At 47.8% G+C, this 14764-nt stretch overlaps 1 protein-coding gene across 4 annotated transcripts in view; it reads left to right on the top strand.

Moving 5' to 3' along the window:
• ALLC (allantoicase) overlaps positions 1-11897 on the top strand; it is a 729391-nt gene extending 717494 nt beyond the window's left edge. For all 4 annotated transcript variants that reach the window (XM_069605010.1, XM_069605008.1, XM_069605009.1 and 1 more), the window contains one exon: positions 11573-11897. In XM_069605010.1, the coding sequence (XP_069461111.1) occupies positions 11573-11725 (153 nt within the window). In that variant the 3' untranslated portion in view covers positions 11726-11897. The remainder of the gene's footprint in view (positions 1-11572) is intronic.
• Positions 11898-14764: the final 2867 nt, after the last annotated feature.

Raw genomic sequence — 14764 nt, 5'->3', positions numbered from 1 at the left:
TTTTCTGCCATTGGTGCGGCCGCTTGTAATTCCATTATCTGTGTGGCTGGGAGATGGGTGTACCCTTCTTTCATCAACATCTCTTTAGCTATCCCCCTCCCTCTCCCTCTCTCTGACTCTGGGGGGTTCCATATTTCACCAAAATACGCAGCATACTTGGCATGTGCGTCTGCTGCTTCATTCCCTTTTGAGATATGATCTTCTCCATTAGTGTGTGCGGGACATTTAACCAAAGCTAGTTCCTGGGGATTATTTATTACTTCAATTAATTCAGCTAACAAGAGAGCATGTTGCACTGGGGTGCCGTCAGCTCTCCTTAACCCCCTTCTCCGCCATTTTGTCAATCCTGAGTGGACAGTTGACGTGACATATGCGTTATCAGAATATATAGTAACTCTTTTGTAAAAGCTTTCCTGCAACGCCAAGATCAGTGCAACCAATTCTGCTGCTTGAGCAGAATAATGCTGTGGTAACTGTACACATTTCACCGCAACATACACCAATTCCTCTGTCATTTTTACAACTGCTGCCCCAGTTCTCCTTATCCCATCACTCTGGTCAATTGTCGATGACCCATCAATGAACAAGAGCTCTCCTCCATTTAGCGCATCCTCCTCGACTTTTCTAGTACATGAGTACATTTCAGTAGTCTGGGTACAATCATGAGCATAGTCACCTTCCTCAATAACTTCCGCTATAAACCTTGCAGGATTAACTGTACTGCATCTAACAATAGATAGTTCTGGTCTAGATAAGATAATCTCATAACCTGACGCTCTCTGCGTGGTTAGTGTGGACTTAGGCTTGTTCAATATTGCAAATAGTGCATGCTCCACAAATAGTGTGGTTGGGCACCCCATTGTAATAGATGATGATTTCTCTACCGCAAAGGCAGCTGCAGCAAGGCCTTGTTCACAAGGGAAGTGACCTAACATAACAGGGTTACAAGTGACCGCTGTAAAATGCTATTGGCTTGTATCCCATGCTTGTTTTCTGAGCCAACACTGCTTTCATTACTGCTGAGTCGCAATGTGAAAAGATAAAGAACTGTCGTTCATAATCTGGGGTGGCCAGTACCGGAGCAGTTGATATTGCGTGTTTCAATTCGTCAAATGCTTCCTTCATTTCCATTGTCCACCCCAATTTTTTCTCCCCTTTGTTTGCTTCTCTCAATGCTTCAAGTAGGGGTCCTATGTATGAGCTGTAATCAAAAACCCATGCTCTGCAGTAGTTGCACAATCCTAGGAACTGCTGCAGCTCCCTCACTGTTTGTGGCAATGGCGTGTTTGATATAGCCTGTGCTCTTTGTGGTGCAATCTTTCTTCCGTGTTGGGATATCAGTTGACCAATGTATAATACCTGTTCCTGATAGTACTGTAACTTTTCTTTGTCTACCTTATACCCCTTTTCAGCCAATATTGTCAGCATTTTCAATGAGTCCTCCCTGCACCTTTCTTCGCTTGTGCTGCAAATTATTATGTCGTCAACATACTGCAGCACCGTACTTTCCAATTCATTGTTTCCTAAGACCATCTGTATTACTCTGTTGAAAATTGAGGGTGACTCGCAGTACCCTTGTGGTAACCTGGTGTGTTTCCATTTTGTGTTTCTGTACGTGAAGCTTGTCAGGTCTTGTGAATCTGGATGCAGGGGTATTGAGAAAAAGGCATTTTTGAGGTCAATCACTGTAAATCGTGAGGCCTCTGCTGGAATTCCACATATTATGGTGGCTGGGTTTGCTGCTATGGTGTATTCTGCTTCTACAATGTTGTTCAAGGGCCTGAGGTCCTGGATGAAACGCCAAGACCTTCCTTTAGCTTTGCGCACTGGATACACGGCCGTGTTACATGGTGATTCTGATGGTACCAGTATGCCATTATTTATAAGGGCCGTTATTGTTTCATATATTCCCTCATCTGCCTTTTTTGATAGTGGGTATTGCTTCACTCTAGGGAGTATTGCACCCTTTTTCAGTTTTATTCTTACTCCCCCGATACTCTTTATGCAACCCACGTCATAGGGACTAGTGGTCCACAGTGATGTTGGAACTTTTGCCATATCCTTCTCGTAAAAGGGAACTGGGGTAGATGCGGGTGCTTCAAGTGCCATTGCAATTTTCTGTGCCACTTGCTTGTATGTCACTCTTAGCCATATATCTACACTCATCATAAATACCATTTCACCCTCTTCCTTGTCTTCTGAAAAGAGCTCCTCATCTGGCACCTGGGTGAGCCTGCATCCCTCAGCCAGCGCTATCACTGCCCTCCATGCTCTTCCTTCCTGGTCTTGGGCATGTACTGCGATATAATCAGCAGTCGCTATAATGCTCTCGATGCTCACTGAAATCACCTTTCCTTCTGGTTCATTGGCTGGTGTTTCAGGTCTGAACAGATAGGCTGCTGGCCTCCTCCAGATCTTCCCTTCTATTCCTGGCATCCATGCGAATGCCATGTCTGTTCCGTACTGGAACAGTTCTCCATCTACTGGCTCAGCCCTAGTCACTGTCTGCCCACAGTATGCTTGCATAATTTGCGGTGAAGTGAGCATGTTTATTTCAGGGGTGGAACAAATTATGGCGTCCTCCGTGAAGGAGATTGTCATATTCAACCTGCTCATTATGTCTCTCCCAAGTATGTTTACTGGCGAGTCCCTTGAATATAAAAGTGGGACGGACATGTCATAATCCCCTATTGATAAGGGGATGTTATCAGTAAAGGGAACCAACCCCCTAGCCCCAGAGAATCCTTGGGTGTTCATGGCCTCACCTGACATCTTAAATTTACCTTCCCTTATGCAAGACCGGGTTGCCCCAGTGTCAACAAGGAATGGTAACTTTTTGTCACCTATCGTTACCTCTATGCGTGGTTCCTCCGCACTATTAGGTGTTACCGACAGGATGGGACACACCAAGGACGTCTGTGGGCTGTCCTATTGTGGGTATAATGATGGACCACTTCCTGTGTAAGGGTTGTGTCCCAGGACAATCACCCTTCCCAGTTGTGTTTGCTGTAGCTGTGTATTGGTGGAGGTTACCTTATTGCCCTGAATTTGAGTGCGCTGCTGTACTTGCTGCACTTGGTGTTGTTGTGATATCGCTACCTGTTGTTGCGGTTGTGAATATGTCTGTGGCTGTTGTTGCGTTACTAACTGTTGCTGCGTACTGCCCTGTTGCAGTGCCTGCTGTTGTTGGTGACCCTGCTGTTCCCTTGTAGGCCCTTGTTGTCCCTGTTCTCCCCACCCAGGTGTGGAGGGTCTCATTCTACATGTGCGTGACATGTGTCCTAACAATCCACAGATCCAACATACAGGTGGTTCTCTGGTCTGCCATGGGAAACTTCCTGAATTGTCCTGGTATACTTGTTGCCCAGTGGGATAGAAGCTTCTGAATCCTCCCCCCTGCTGTTGTGCGTTATAGCCGTATCCCCTCCCCCTCATCATTCCTCCCCTTCCCCTGTTGTAATTATAATATCCAGCTCCTGGTGTTGAGTATCCTCCTCCCATGTTAGTCGTGTATGGTGGGGGTGGTGGCAGCTGTTGTGCTACAATCTGTGGTGATTGTATTTGGGAGGGATCTTGTGCGGCCACTACTTGCGTGGGGTTTGGTGTCATTGTTGTAGGTGTAGTTATTAGTGCACCTTCCATCGTGTACTTAGTAAGTTTTTTCTACACTAATTTAGCCTCTTCCGCTTTCCTATCCTCTTCCTTTTGTTTCATCTTTTCTTGCCATGTCCTACAATGATGTACTATCGTCAGTTGTATTTCCGGCCAAGCCTTTGCTTCCATCCCCACTACTTTCTTCAATTGTTTCTGCACTGCCTCCGGGAGCCCTTGTATTAGTATATGATAAAATATTGCTGGTGTCTTGTCCCATTGCTCTCTAGTTTCCATACGCCACTTCTCTTGAATTTCCTGGATATAACCAACAGGATCTTCATTCTCACGCATCTTGCGCGATGTAATTGCTCCTATGTCTGATGTGTCTGGGTACTGTACCCTCAATGCTTGCCATAATGCATGTCTGCAGTTTGCGAATGGCGCCCCGTCGTGTGATGTGTTTGTTATTGGGACCCCGGGGAAGCCCGCTCTCTTCCAGATGTCATCTGCTGCATCCCCCAATATTGATATTAGTAGGCCCTTCACGTCTCCTACTGCCAGTTTCTGTCCTGCGGTGTGTTTTTCCATCTCATATATCCATTTCCCCACACCTCCACTTAGTGATGGGAGCCTGCACTTTATATTTTCCTTGTCTGCATGCTTCCAAGGGATGTATTGTGGTCTAACCCCTCCTCTCTCCAAAGGTGGCATTAGGTTGTGTCCTATCTTACCCCCCGGGTTCCCCAGTGTTGAGTCCGTATACCCCTCCTCTTCTTCCGTGTCGTCTACATCGTCTGTTATGTCCATATTTCCCCTGCTCGTAGCTGTTTCCCCTCCATCTCTTCCCCTTTGTTTATCATTTCCTTTATTTGATGTGGGCGTGTGTATTCATTCTTCCTGCCTACGTCCAGAGAGATCTCTAAGCCTGCCAGCGTAGGGTGTGTGTTCGTGAGGGGCGGGTGCGGGTGTAGGTGGGCATGTTGCACGGGATGAGTGCGGGGTGGTGGAGCATGTTGGACGGGATGATGAGGGTGTAGCTGCACGTGTGTGCCTTCCCGCCATTCCTTGCTCCTCTCCCTCACTTCCCCCCAGTTCTTCCTTCCTTCTGCAGGCCCATGGTGACTCCCTGTTAGTCCAGGTGATGTACAATTTATCTAAGCTTTCCCTTTCCCTATTTCTTCCTTCTCTCTCCATTCCTTCTTCTTCCTCGCTGCAAAAGTCATCCAGGAGTGACAACCCCCAATCCGTCTTTTTCCCCCTAATCGTCACTGTTTTTAAATCTATTAAATCCGTTCCTCCCGTTTCCTCTTTACCAATTGCTCCCCTTTGCGCTGATGTTGTTGCTACTTCTGTGTTCCTGCGTACATATTTCCTTATTTCACTCTCCCCTCTCCTATCTTCACGTTCCCCTTCTTTTTTCTCTACTATCTCTCCACCCATTTCCTCTCTTTTCTTTTTTAATTCCTCCATTACTTCACTACTCATCTTTTCCAATAGCCTTTCCTCCTCTCTCCTCCTTTCCCATCTCTCTTTCCCGTTCTAATATGCTTTCTATCATCCTCCCTTCTTCGTATTTCTTTGTCGTTTCTGATAGTATTTTCCTCTTCCATATTTCCATTTCCTTTTCTTTCTCTTCTTCCTCCCTTTTCTTGTCGCGCTGTGCTGCTCGAGATACCCTTTCTGCTGCTGCCTTCACCCTTTCAGCTTCCCTCTTTCGTTCTTCAGTTCGTTCCCTCATTTTTTCCAACTCATTCTCACTTTCTTTCTTTTCTCGTCTTCTCTCTCTTTCCTCCCTCTCAAGCTGTTTGATCAGGGCATTTTGCTCATTCCTTAACTCCGCTAATCGTTCCTCCAAAATCTCTTCTTCTTCTCGTAACAGCTCTTCCTCCTTTCTTTTCCCCCCTTACCCTTTCATCTCGCTCTTACTGTCATTGTCCTCGTTCATTTTCCTTACTACCTCCTTCTCTTCTCCTGTTAATGAACCTCGCAATTTTAATAACACCTGCGCAGCTACCCATTCGTCGTGTCCTATGGCTGCAATTTGTTCTTCGCTAGTCTTCCCTTCCTCTACGGGCATCTTCGTATAAGTTGACCCTACCGTACTTGTCGCCTCTCCTCCCGTGTAGCCACCTGTGGCTGTATATGGTGGTGGGCTGTATGCTGGGTTCGAATACGCCTCAGCCGCCCTTAATTGCTCTCTCACTATTTCCCGTAGTTCCGTTATAGGATATAAGCCCCCTTCCTCCTTTTTCACTACTTTCGCTAGGGGCATGTCGTCGCCCTGTTCCTTTTTTATTTCTGTTTCATCTGCGTTGCTACTCTTTTCTCCTCCCTCTTGTCCTTTCCCCGTGCACTGTGTGTTTTCACTCTCTTTTTCCCCATTCTGTTCTTCCTCCTTAACCTTCTTCTCCTCCTTTGTTTCCCCCACAGTGAACATTCCGTTCGGTCCTGGTCGGGACCCCTGGAACATCCTCCATAAGTTAAACACCTCCACATGGTGTGACAACTTCTTCCCCTTGTATGTGTTATGTAGATGGGTCAATAGTGAGTGTTGGACATATGGGTCGAAACTGCCATTAGGCGGCCAGGGTGTCGTCATTTTGTTGTCCGTCCCCTGTGTCCATTCTATGCTGCATTTAATCAGTTTCTCCCTATGGGGTGACAGTGTTTTACATATATGCTGTAGCGGGGTAGTGAGGGTGTTCCCCCACCCTCCCGATCCTGTCCCGTATGACATGGTAGCACTGTGTTGTTATCCTCCCTCGATATGGTAGCGGGTATCTTGCTAATAATGAACGCTATACAATTTCGGATATTTTACCTGGCCCCGTAATTTCGGGGACTTGCGATCGTCCGCTAAAGAAAATAATAAAATATAGCATTTGCAATCATATATTCTTTTCTGTCTTTTCTTCTTTCACCTAACACCGTTACGGCCCCTCTACGGCCGAGGCGCACGTAGCCCCCTGCGGCTGCGTGCCCTGTGTGACGTGCTTATACAGCTGTCCCACTTTATTTCACCCCTCCTCCTCTTTCCTCACTCGTCGTGGCCGGCGTTCTCCGTGCGCGGTCTCGTCCCTCTCTCCACCTTGCCCCGATATAATCGTTACCGTTTACCTCCGTGTCCACTCCCTTACCACTATTCTCTTCCCCACCACTCTTCAACAATGCCTTGTGCTGGAGGTATCCTATGAAAGCCCTACCGGTGACGTCACCAACCTCTTCCAAAACTACCGGTAAGTTCTTTTCATGTTTCAAAAGTTCAAAATAAGTTTGCTATCTATCCCCGTTAACCCCACAGCTGTCCTCTTGTCACGCCTGGAACAAGGTAATCAACAATATAATCAGACTGCGCACGCTGCGTCGCCTCGCGTGTGATACGCCCCTCAAAAGGAGGGCTTAACCAGCCAATTATCTTCCGTATTAGGCAACCAGCTAGCTACCGCCTACAGGAAAACGTCATCTATCTATCGAGTTTCTCTGCTGGATCAATAGGGATCCTCATCTACTCATTGATCAATAATCGCCAATTCGTAGGAAACCGCGCACACACACACCCTTACAGGTGGTCGCGACCTAGGCCAATCAGTGTCTACGAGCGGCCGCACGTGATGTTTTCGTGCTCCGCCCACCCTTCTTCGTAGCGTAGCGGACTGCTCTCGCACTTGTCCAACTACCATTCACTTTACCGTCAACACTAATTTATCAAATCTTCGCCGCGCACCTCGGTAGCACCTCCCACCTCCCGTATTCTATTCCTCCCCCCTCCCTCACAATTTCACATTGCTTGTTCGGTGTGGCATACTCACCAAGTTCTCTTGATGCGGGGCCGCTCGACTGCGTGCACCCCTCCAAGCGGCTCGCCACCTCCCCTCCTCCGGACCACGTCTGGACACTTGCCAACCGCGGGCGGGATACTTCTCAACCGGCTCCCGAGGGCCAATATCCGGATTGCGCTGTCCGGTCTTCTCGCAGTTCCACGATGGTCCTGTAGTCCTCAAAAAGGGGGCAGCGGCAGAGGGGGCCGCGCCGTCGGGCCTCATCGCAACGAGAGCACTCGGGAAAATAAAAGGCAGATCTTAAACAGATCTCAGCAGTGCCTCCAACTTGTCGGGGGGTTTCTCCCAGGGTCGGCTGGCCTTCCGCGGACCTCTGGGCTGAGAGGCCCCAACTCCTCCAGCGTATCCCAAAAATGAGTATGAGACACACACAAGAAGCAAGGTGTTTCTGCTGTTTATTGAATAACGGCAGGGATGGGTCTAGGATCGTACGCGTCCGTCCTGACTCTCAAAATTTGTGGGGCTCGCAGGCCCCTTTTTGCCTCAGTATGACGCGCTACTTGCGTCACCTGGGAAAGTTAGCAAAAAACCTATCGCCACTCTGGATTGGTTCCTCGAGTGGTAGGGTTAGTATAGCATACGTATAGAGAACGCTGTTAGTGGTTAAGGGTCAGTCAGGTGGTATACTTGGGTTGTCCCTTCTATTAGATACTTGAAAATTGTTACACGAAGACCCCTAATAATTGGTTAATGTTAGTGGCGTCAGTGATGAGTGCCCCATGTTCTGATTGGTCGACTCGCGAGCCCCCCAGCCTGGGACCATCGTTCCCAGCTCGCGGTGTACCTGTCATTTGCAACAATATGTAATTATGTGTTCGTGCAGACAATGCGTGGATTTGCTCATATGCTTGAGAGCAGACCATTTCCATCGCTGTAGGTGTCCATTGGGTCATTTCATTGTTGCAGCCTGTGTCTCAAACGTGGGACCCAGGCGACTTCTCCCTCCTGGGTCTGGCACCCTGTCAGGTTTGGCTTGGTCACGTGAGGAGGGACCATGGTTGAGGCAGAATTCTGCACATTTAAAGTTGTATTTTCCACTGTGTGTCTGGCTTAGCGTGCAGGTGTGACCTTGGCGTCGGCTGGTGGCATGCGAGTTGCAACATCGCTACCTTGGCTGTAAGTTCTCGCTGGGCGCGTTCTGCATGGTTAGCAATTGTACTCTTGCTCGTCCAGTGTTCGTGGAGGCTCTTGCTTGCGGCCTACTTGGGCCTGGTGCATAGGTGGGGATGTTAAATGCACGGCACTTTAAGATGCGGTATCACATTGCTTCATAGGCGGGATCATGTCTTCGTTGTATTTTCATCACAATGCAAGGGTTAGGAGAAGCGTCTGCAAGCATTTAGATGAGTGCTTTGTGCGTCTTGCGTTTCTGCATTTCGAAAAACCTATGTGAAAAATAATAAAGATGTGCGTCAGTGGGTGTGTCCGTCACCTACGTCATAGCACTGAGTATGTTCTTCGTGTGGATTGGTGTGGGGGTGTCCAGTGTGCATGGTTGCACGGGTGTTCTGACAGTTGGCTAGGTCGTCATGGCATCTCTAATGATGTGTTTATTTACTGTTGAAGGGTTTAGTCGAGTTCATCCATGCCGCAGGTGTCGGCTTGAGCAGGGCAGGCTGGTGGGCAGGCTGATGGGCACATCCGTATGTTCCTGTACCAGGGTATTTAGTCGTCTGGTAGATAGGCAAATTCATCTTGTGGCGGGTGTCTGGGTCGCGATCCTCTAGGCCAGGGGCGCGAGGAGATTGGGGGGAGTCTTTTCTCCCATTCTCCCACTTCAATGCCATGACCACTTTTTGGGTATGATCAATTTCCATTTGCCTTTCTGCTTTGCAGGCGTCCTTGACTATTTGTGAGATTTGTGAGATTTTTCTCTTTGTACAGTTCCACTTGAGGCCGACTTTTCTCTTCACTGGCTGCTATTTGAGACATTTTGGTTGATGTCTTTTTCTCATGGAGCTTAGGCGAGATCATGATGGGGATCTCATCATTGGAGGATCTCCCTACCACTGGTTCTTTATCTAGCGCTGCCATCTTCTCCTTTATGAAAGAGAAACTTTTCCTTTTCTCTCTTTCAATTTTCCCTGTTAGAATCGTTATGTCTTCCATGATTTTATTTGCAAGGCTAGAATTACTATGGTTGACTCCTAGTGAGGTTGGATGATCTTTGTCCATTGATCTGCCACATGGTTGCACTCTGCTAGCTAACGGCCGGGCTGGGTTGTTTTTCCATCCCTGATTGGGAGTGTCCATTGTACTTTCCTGGATGGATTTAGAATAAAGACAAACCGAAGTCCTTCCTTCCATGTGTGTATTACTTTGGTACTCACTATCCTTGGATCCTAGGTTTAGGCTATCTTCTCTATATGGCAGGAAAATATCAAATCCTGCAGATTCCACCCCTATTGAGTCCCTCAAGGCTTCTTTTTTAAGATATGTTTCCTGAGATTTTTCTCCCTTGGCGACCATGGAGTCTCGAAGGGCCTCATCCAAGTGGCCTAACTCGGTCAAGTCCCAGGGACCAGCATTTTCCCATGAGGCATCCAACACTGCAGATGCATCTGGGAGTTGGTTTAGGGGTAACTTTTCGGTGTAGAAATTGGTAGGAGGAGTCTTCAGTTTCACCCCTTTCATGCTTTCAGTCATGCTGCCTAGCTGGTCATTCCGACCCTCGATTGGTGAGAGCGGCCCGTCCCCAATTGTGACGGCCAGATCGACATCAATACCAATTTTCGCAGTTTGATTGATAGCTCGCTCGCCTTCTCCATGTACACCAGATTGTGACTCTCCACTGGGGGAGTAATAGGAGCAATCCTCCTCTCTGACTTTAGGTTTTCCACTTTGCTCTGGAGTCACAATATCAATCCCAGTTGCCGACCTCTCATTAGCTTTATCAATGGCCACATGCGGGTCTGAGCTTGCATGATTCAAGCTGATGCCATGCTCTTTGGGTGGAATGAGGAAGTCGGACTGACTATTTGTTCCTGAGGTATTTGCCTCTTTGTCTCCCAAGGTCCTCTGATCTGAGCCATTTTCAACTGGTTGAATTTTACAAGGGTCCAAGGATGGTGAAATTATTGGCTCAGTAGGAGTGTCAATCAGGCTAGCATTCTGGATGTCGACTTCCAACGAAGTCGGTAAGTTCTTAGCATTTGTCACATCTGCCCCCACTGAGAGGCTCTTACGCTTCTTGGTGCTGAAGGGTAGGCGTGTCTGCTTTAGCAAAGTCATATCCTTTTGCACTGATGTCAACGGCTGATCAAGGTTTACCTCAACCTCCGGAAAGGAGTTGAACCTTTGTTTTACCAGAAGGCGTATTCTTAAGGCAGCTGTAGATGTTTCAGCGGGGATGCCCTTCATTTCATCGTGCAGCTCCTCTTTCTGCTTTTCCTCCAATCCGAGTACAGCTGGCCACTCTCTAGGGGTAAGGTGGCTTGCAAAGCCACAGCAAACAGCCAAACAGCACAACAGCAGGTAGTCCTGTAAACGCCCTTTGCGCGCACAGGCTTAGCGCTGCAAGGGTGCCTGGGAGGGTCTTTTATCTGACACACTTCCTGCGGGGCGTTGCTCTGGGCAAAAGGGGGCGGGGCTTCTCAGCGCAACAGCGATTTGTCTTCCGCGCACAATTCCACTTGATTCCTGGTGTAGAACAGCTGATCAGAGCAGCACAGCTGATATGTGGGCACTCCCACGCAGCCACAGCACAACAGCAGGTAGTCCTGTAAACGCCCTTTGCGTGCACGGGCTTAAACTTTGCACCCTCCTCCTTGCACCCTGGTGCCTATAAATGCAAAATGCAAAGAACAGCAGTAAACGCCCAAACTGTTGGCATTGCCAATGCTTGTTTCGGTTGGCTGCGACTATTTGTGTCCCTCCTTGACCTACCCTTGATGGGCTGTCAGCCTCCCTCTATATAACAGTGGCATGAGGCTAGGTCTATCTCTCGGCATGTGTGTGATCCCCCCTGCTCGTTGGGTCAGTGAAAGTGGGCGTGAACACCCCCATTCAGTTCATTAGTATTCTGTGTGTCCCCAATGGGTGTTGTGCGTCTGACACTTTGCCTGCTGTTTTCCAAGTGCATGAATTTGATGTAACATTTAAAAATGCTACAGATATAACAGGTGTATTTTCCCTTTCAGCTTAGCCCTCACAAGAGGCATTTCTTTGAAAGCAGATGTTTCGAATGCCGTGACGTCATCACCCACGTAAAGCTAACCATGGCCCCTGATGGAGGGATCAGCAGAATGCGCCTGTGGGGCTTTCCCCGAGCTCTAACTTCAACAATCAAGTGAAACCGATGGGTCTTCAAAGCTGAATAGGAAGTGCCATGACATGTTTTACAAGAGTACAGCTTGTGTGATGTCAACGCTTACACCTTGCCATATCACCTGTTAAGTTTCTATTTTACTCAAACTCTTTTAGCTTTTTTAATGATTGGCTTGAAAATAAAATGCATTTACTGTTCGCTATATCTTCCTTGTTGCGTTCTTAGGGATATATACAATAAAGTCACTTGTTTAAGCAAATGCCTTAACTATCTTTCAGTCAATGATTTGACTGCCAACCCCCTTCTACAACAGTAATATCTTTAACATTTGTAAAATAATATGAGCTTCACCATTACGTGAACGAGATTGGCAAAGAAGGATCAGCAGATGCACGTGCTTCCGCTACTGTGAGCACAGCTGAACAAGCGCCAAGGTCCTGCTGTATGATGATGTGCCCTGGAGCCAATCAGAAGATGTCAACGAGCGTCTCGGAGGTGCACGTGTTACCTTACACCTTACACCTGATTCTCAATAAGTAAAGATGCAGCAAATATGGTAAGGCCCAGGAGTCTTGGAGATGCTCATGACCAAATGCCATTCATAGAGATATGCTCGAGGGCATTTTGCTACCTTTGCGCATTTTCAGGCCAAACTTAGTAAAACAGGGCCCAAGAATCTAAGACCAACCAAAGCAAACGGATACGAACGAGCAGCATTACCAATGGGTATGGGTGTGTACACACATTTCAAACGTCCATGTGTATTCTGTCAAACACACTCCAAATCAAAATTGAATCATCCAAACACGCAAGACCTCACCACCCTCCACACCTGCACCACCATCACCCAGGGACCCATGCACTCTCTTCTCTTTCAACAAAATTGAAGAAAAGGACATGATCAATATCATGAAATCCATTAAACCATCCAAGTGTAAAGGGGACACATGCCCAGCCAGTATCATCAAAGAATGCACAAGCACACTCGCACCCTTCCTTACAGCTTTTGTTAATGCTTCATTTGCCACGGGATAAGTCCCCACCTGCCTCAAGGAGGCATGGGAGCGCCCACTTATAAAAAAAAAAGTGACCCTGGACCCATCATCTCCCAATAACTACAGGCCCATAACCACAGTGCCCTTTCTACTCAGAATACTAGACAAAGCAGCCTACTTCCAGGTGCAAAAATTAATTGAAGACAACAAACTCCTTGGGGTACGCCAATCAGGCTTTTGCCCAGGACATGGGACAGAAACCGCACTACTGGACCTAAAAAAACAGATGGATGAGGCTAGGGATGCCGGCAAACCGGCTCTCCTCCTACTCTTAGATCTCTCAGCAGCCTTCGACCTTGTTGATCACAAGGTCCTATGCCACCACTTAAGGACCACAGCCAAATTCTCACCAGAAGCCACCACATGGATATCATCCTTCCTGCAAGGAAGAACTATGCAAGTCTTCTCGTACTCTGCCTCGGCCTCACCCACCATCATTCTGTGCGTTGTACCGCAAGGGTCGTGCATCTCACCCACCCTCTACAACATTTTTACGTGCCCCCTATTCTTCATTCTAGATGCACTGGGTATCTCTTATACTAATTACGCAGATGATACCCAGATCCTCCTTACCCTAACAGGAGTCTATGACACTGACTCCATGACCCTAAACGACATTTACAACACAATCAAAAGCTAAATGGCCGTAAATGGTCTATGCCTCAACTCAGACAAAACCGAGCTACTCCTAGTTGGCACAAGCGATACTCTCAGGAACCTAGACCCTAAGTTAAGCCATTTCAGCATCAATAATATCAGAATCCCAGTTGCCAGCAGTAAAAACTCTGGGAGTTTACCTTGACTCTAAACTATCAATGACAAGGCAGGTCAATGCTATCGCTTCTGCAGCAACCTACCATGCCAAACTCATGACAGCAGCCAGAACATTCCTAACTAAAGAAAACTCCATTACCATTGCACAAGCCATTACTGGATCAAGATTGGACTACTGCAATGTCCTCTTCTTAGGAACCTCCACTAAAAACTTGGCCAAACTACAGGTCATTCAAAGCAATGCCCTACGGGCAGCCCTAGGCATCCCTAAAAGACAGCACATCACAGATGCCAGAAAAGAAGCACACTGGCTCCCTATCAAAGAGAGAGTTATCTTCAAAGCCCTTGCACTGACACACAAATGTATTCACCAAACCGCTTCCACCTACCTCTCTGAGAACGTCCACCCTATCTCTACATCCAGACCTACTAGAACTCCCTAGGCGAACATGCTCACAGTGCCCAAATTTAAGAGAGCGCGAGCTGGTGGCACCAGCTTCCCCTATCTAGCAGCTACGCGATGGAACACGCTGCCACCTACACTCCGAGGTGAAAGCTCCCACCTAGCTTTCAGAAAAGCTGTCAAAACACTACTCTTCACGTAACCACGCCACACAACAGCTACCTAACCGACACCTGCCTGAATGCATAATGTAATGTACCGTTTCACCTAAATGCATAATGTAATGTAAGCGTCCCCTAAATGCATAATGTACTGTACTGTTCCTGTAACTAAGTGTAACTACAAGTAACAGCACCGCGATGCCTAGGGGCTGCCCTGTGCTCTATACAAATGTATAAATAAATAAATAAATGAGTGTGGGAAGCTTGTGGACAGGCTTAGTGGGAAACAGGCACGAAAACGGAGAGCTGGGGGTGCATAGAGAAGACAACGGGCTGAACGTGTGGTGAGTAACATTCAAGTGTAGGCATGATGGGAGTGCTGGCAGTTGTGGAGGGGATGGGATTAGGCAGGGTCCTGGGAGTAGGAGGAGGTCTGAGGGAGGGCAGATGTTTGAGGCTGAGAACATCAGTGGTAGAGGGGTATAACTGAGGGACTGAGCAGGGAGACCCAGGATGAAACACAGAGAAAAGGAAAGTGGACTGGAAGAGACCGGAAGGCGGGGACTGGTAAGGGTGTAAGTGGAGCACAATAGTGAGCTCCAGGAGATCCCCTCAGAACCCATCTGCAGCCCACCTAATCTCCCCTCCCAGACTGTATGGGTCAAGGGTTT

The sequence above is a fragment of the Ambystoma mexicanum genome, chromosome 4p (genome assembly GCF_040938575.1).
Source record: "Ambystoma mexicanum isolate Mex_15411 chromosome 4p, UKY_AmexF1_1, whole genome shotgun sequence".
Lineage (NCBI taxonomy): Eukaryota > Metazoa > Chordata > Amphibia > Caudata > Ambystomatidae > Ambystoma > Ambystoma mexicanum.
The sequence above is the reverse complement of the archived record's forward strand: the minus strand, read 5'-3'. Positions and strand labels throughout refer to the sequence as shown.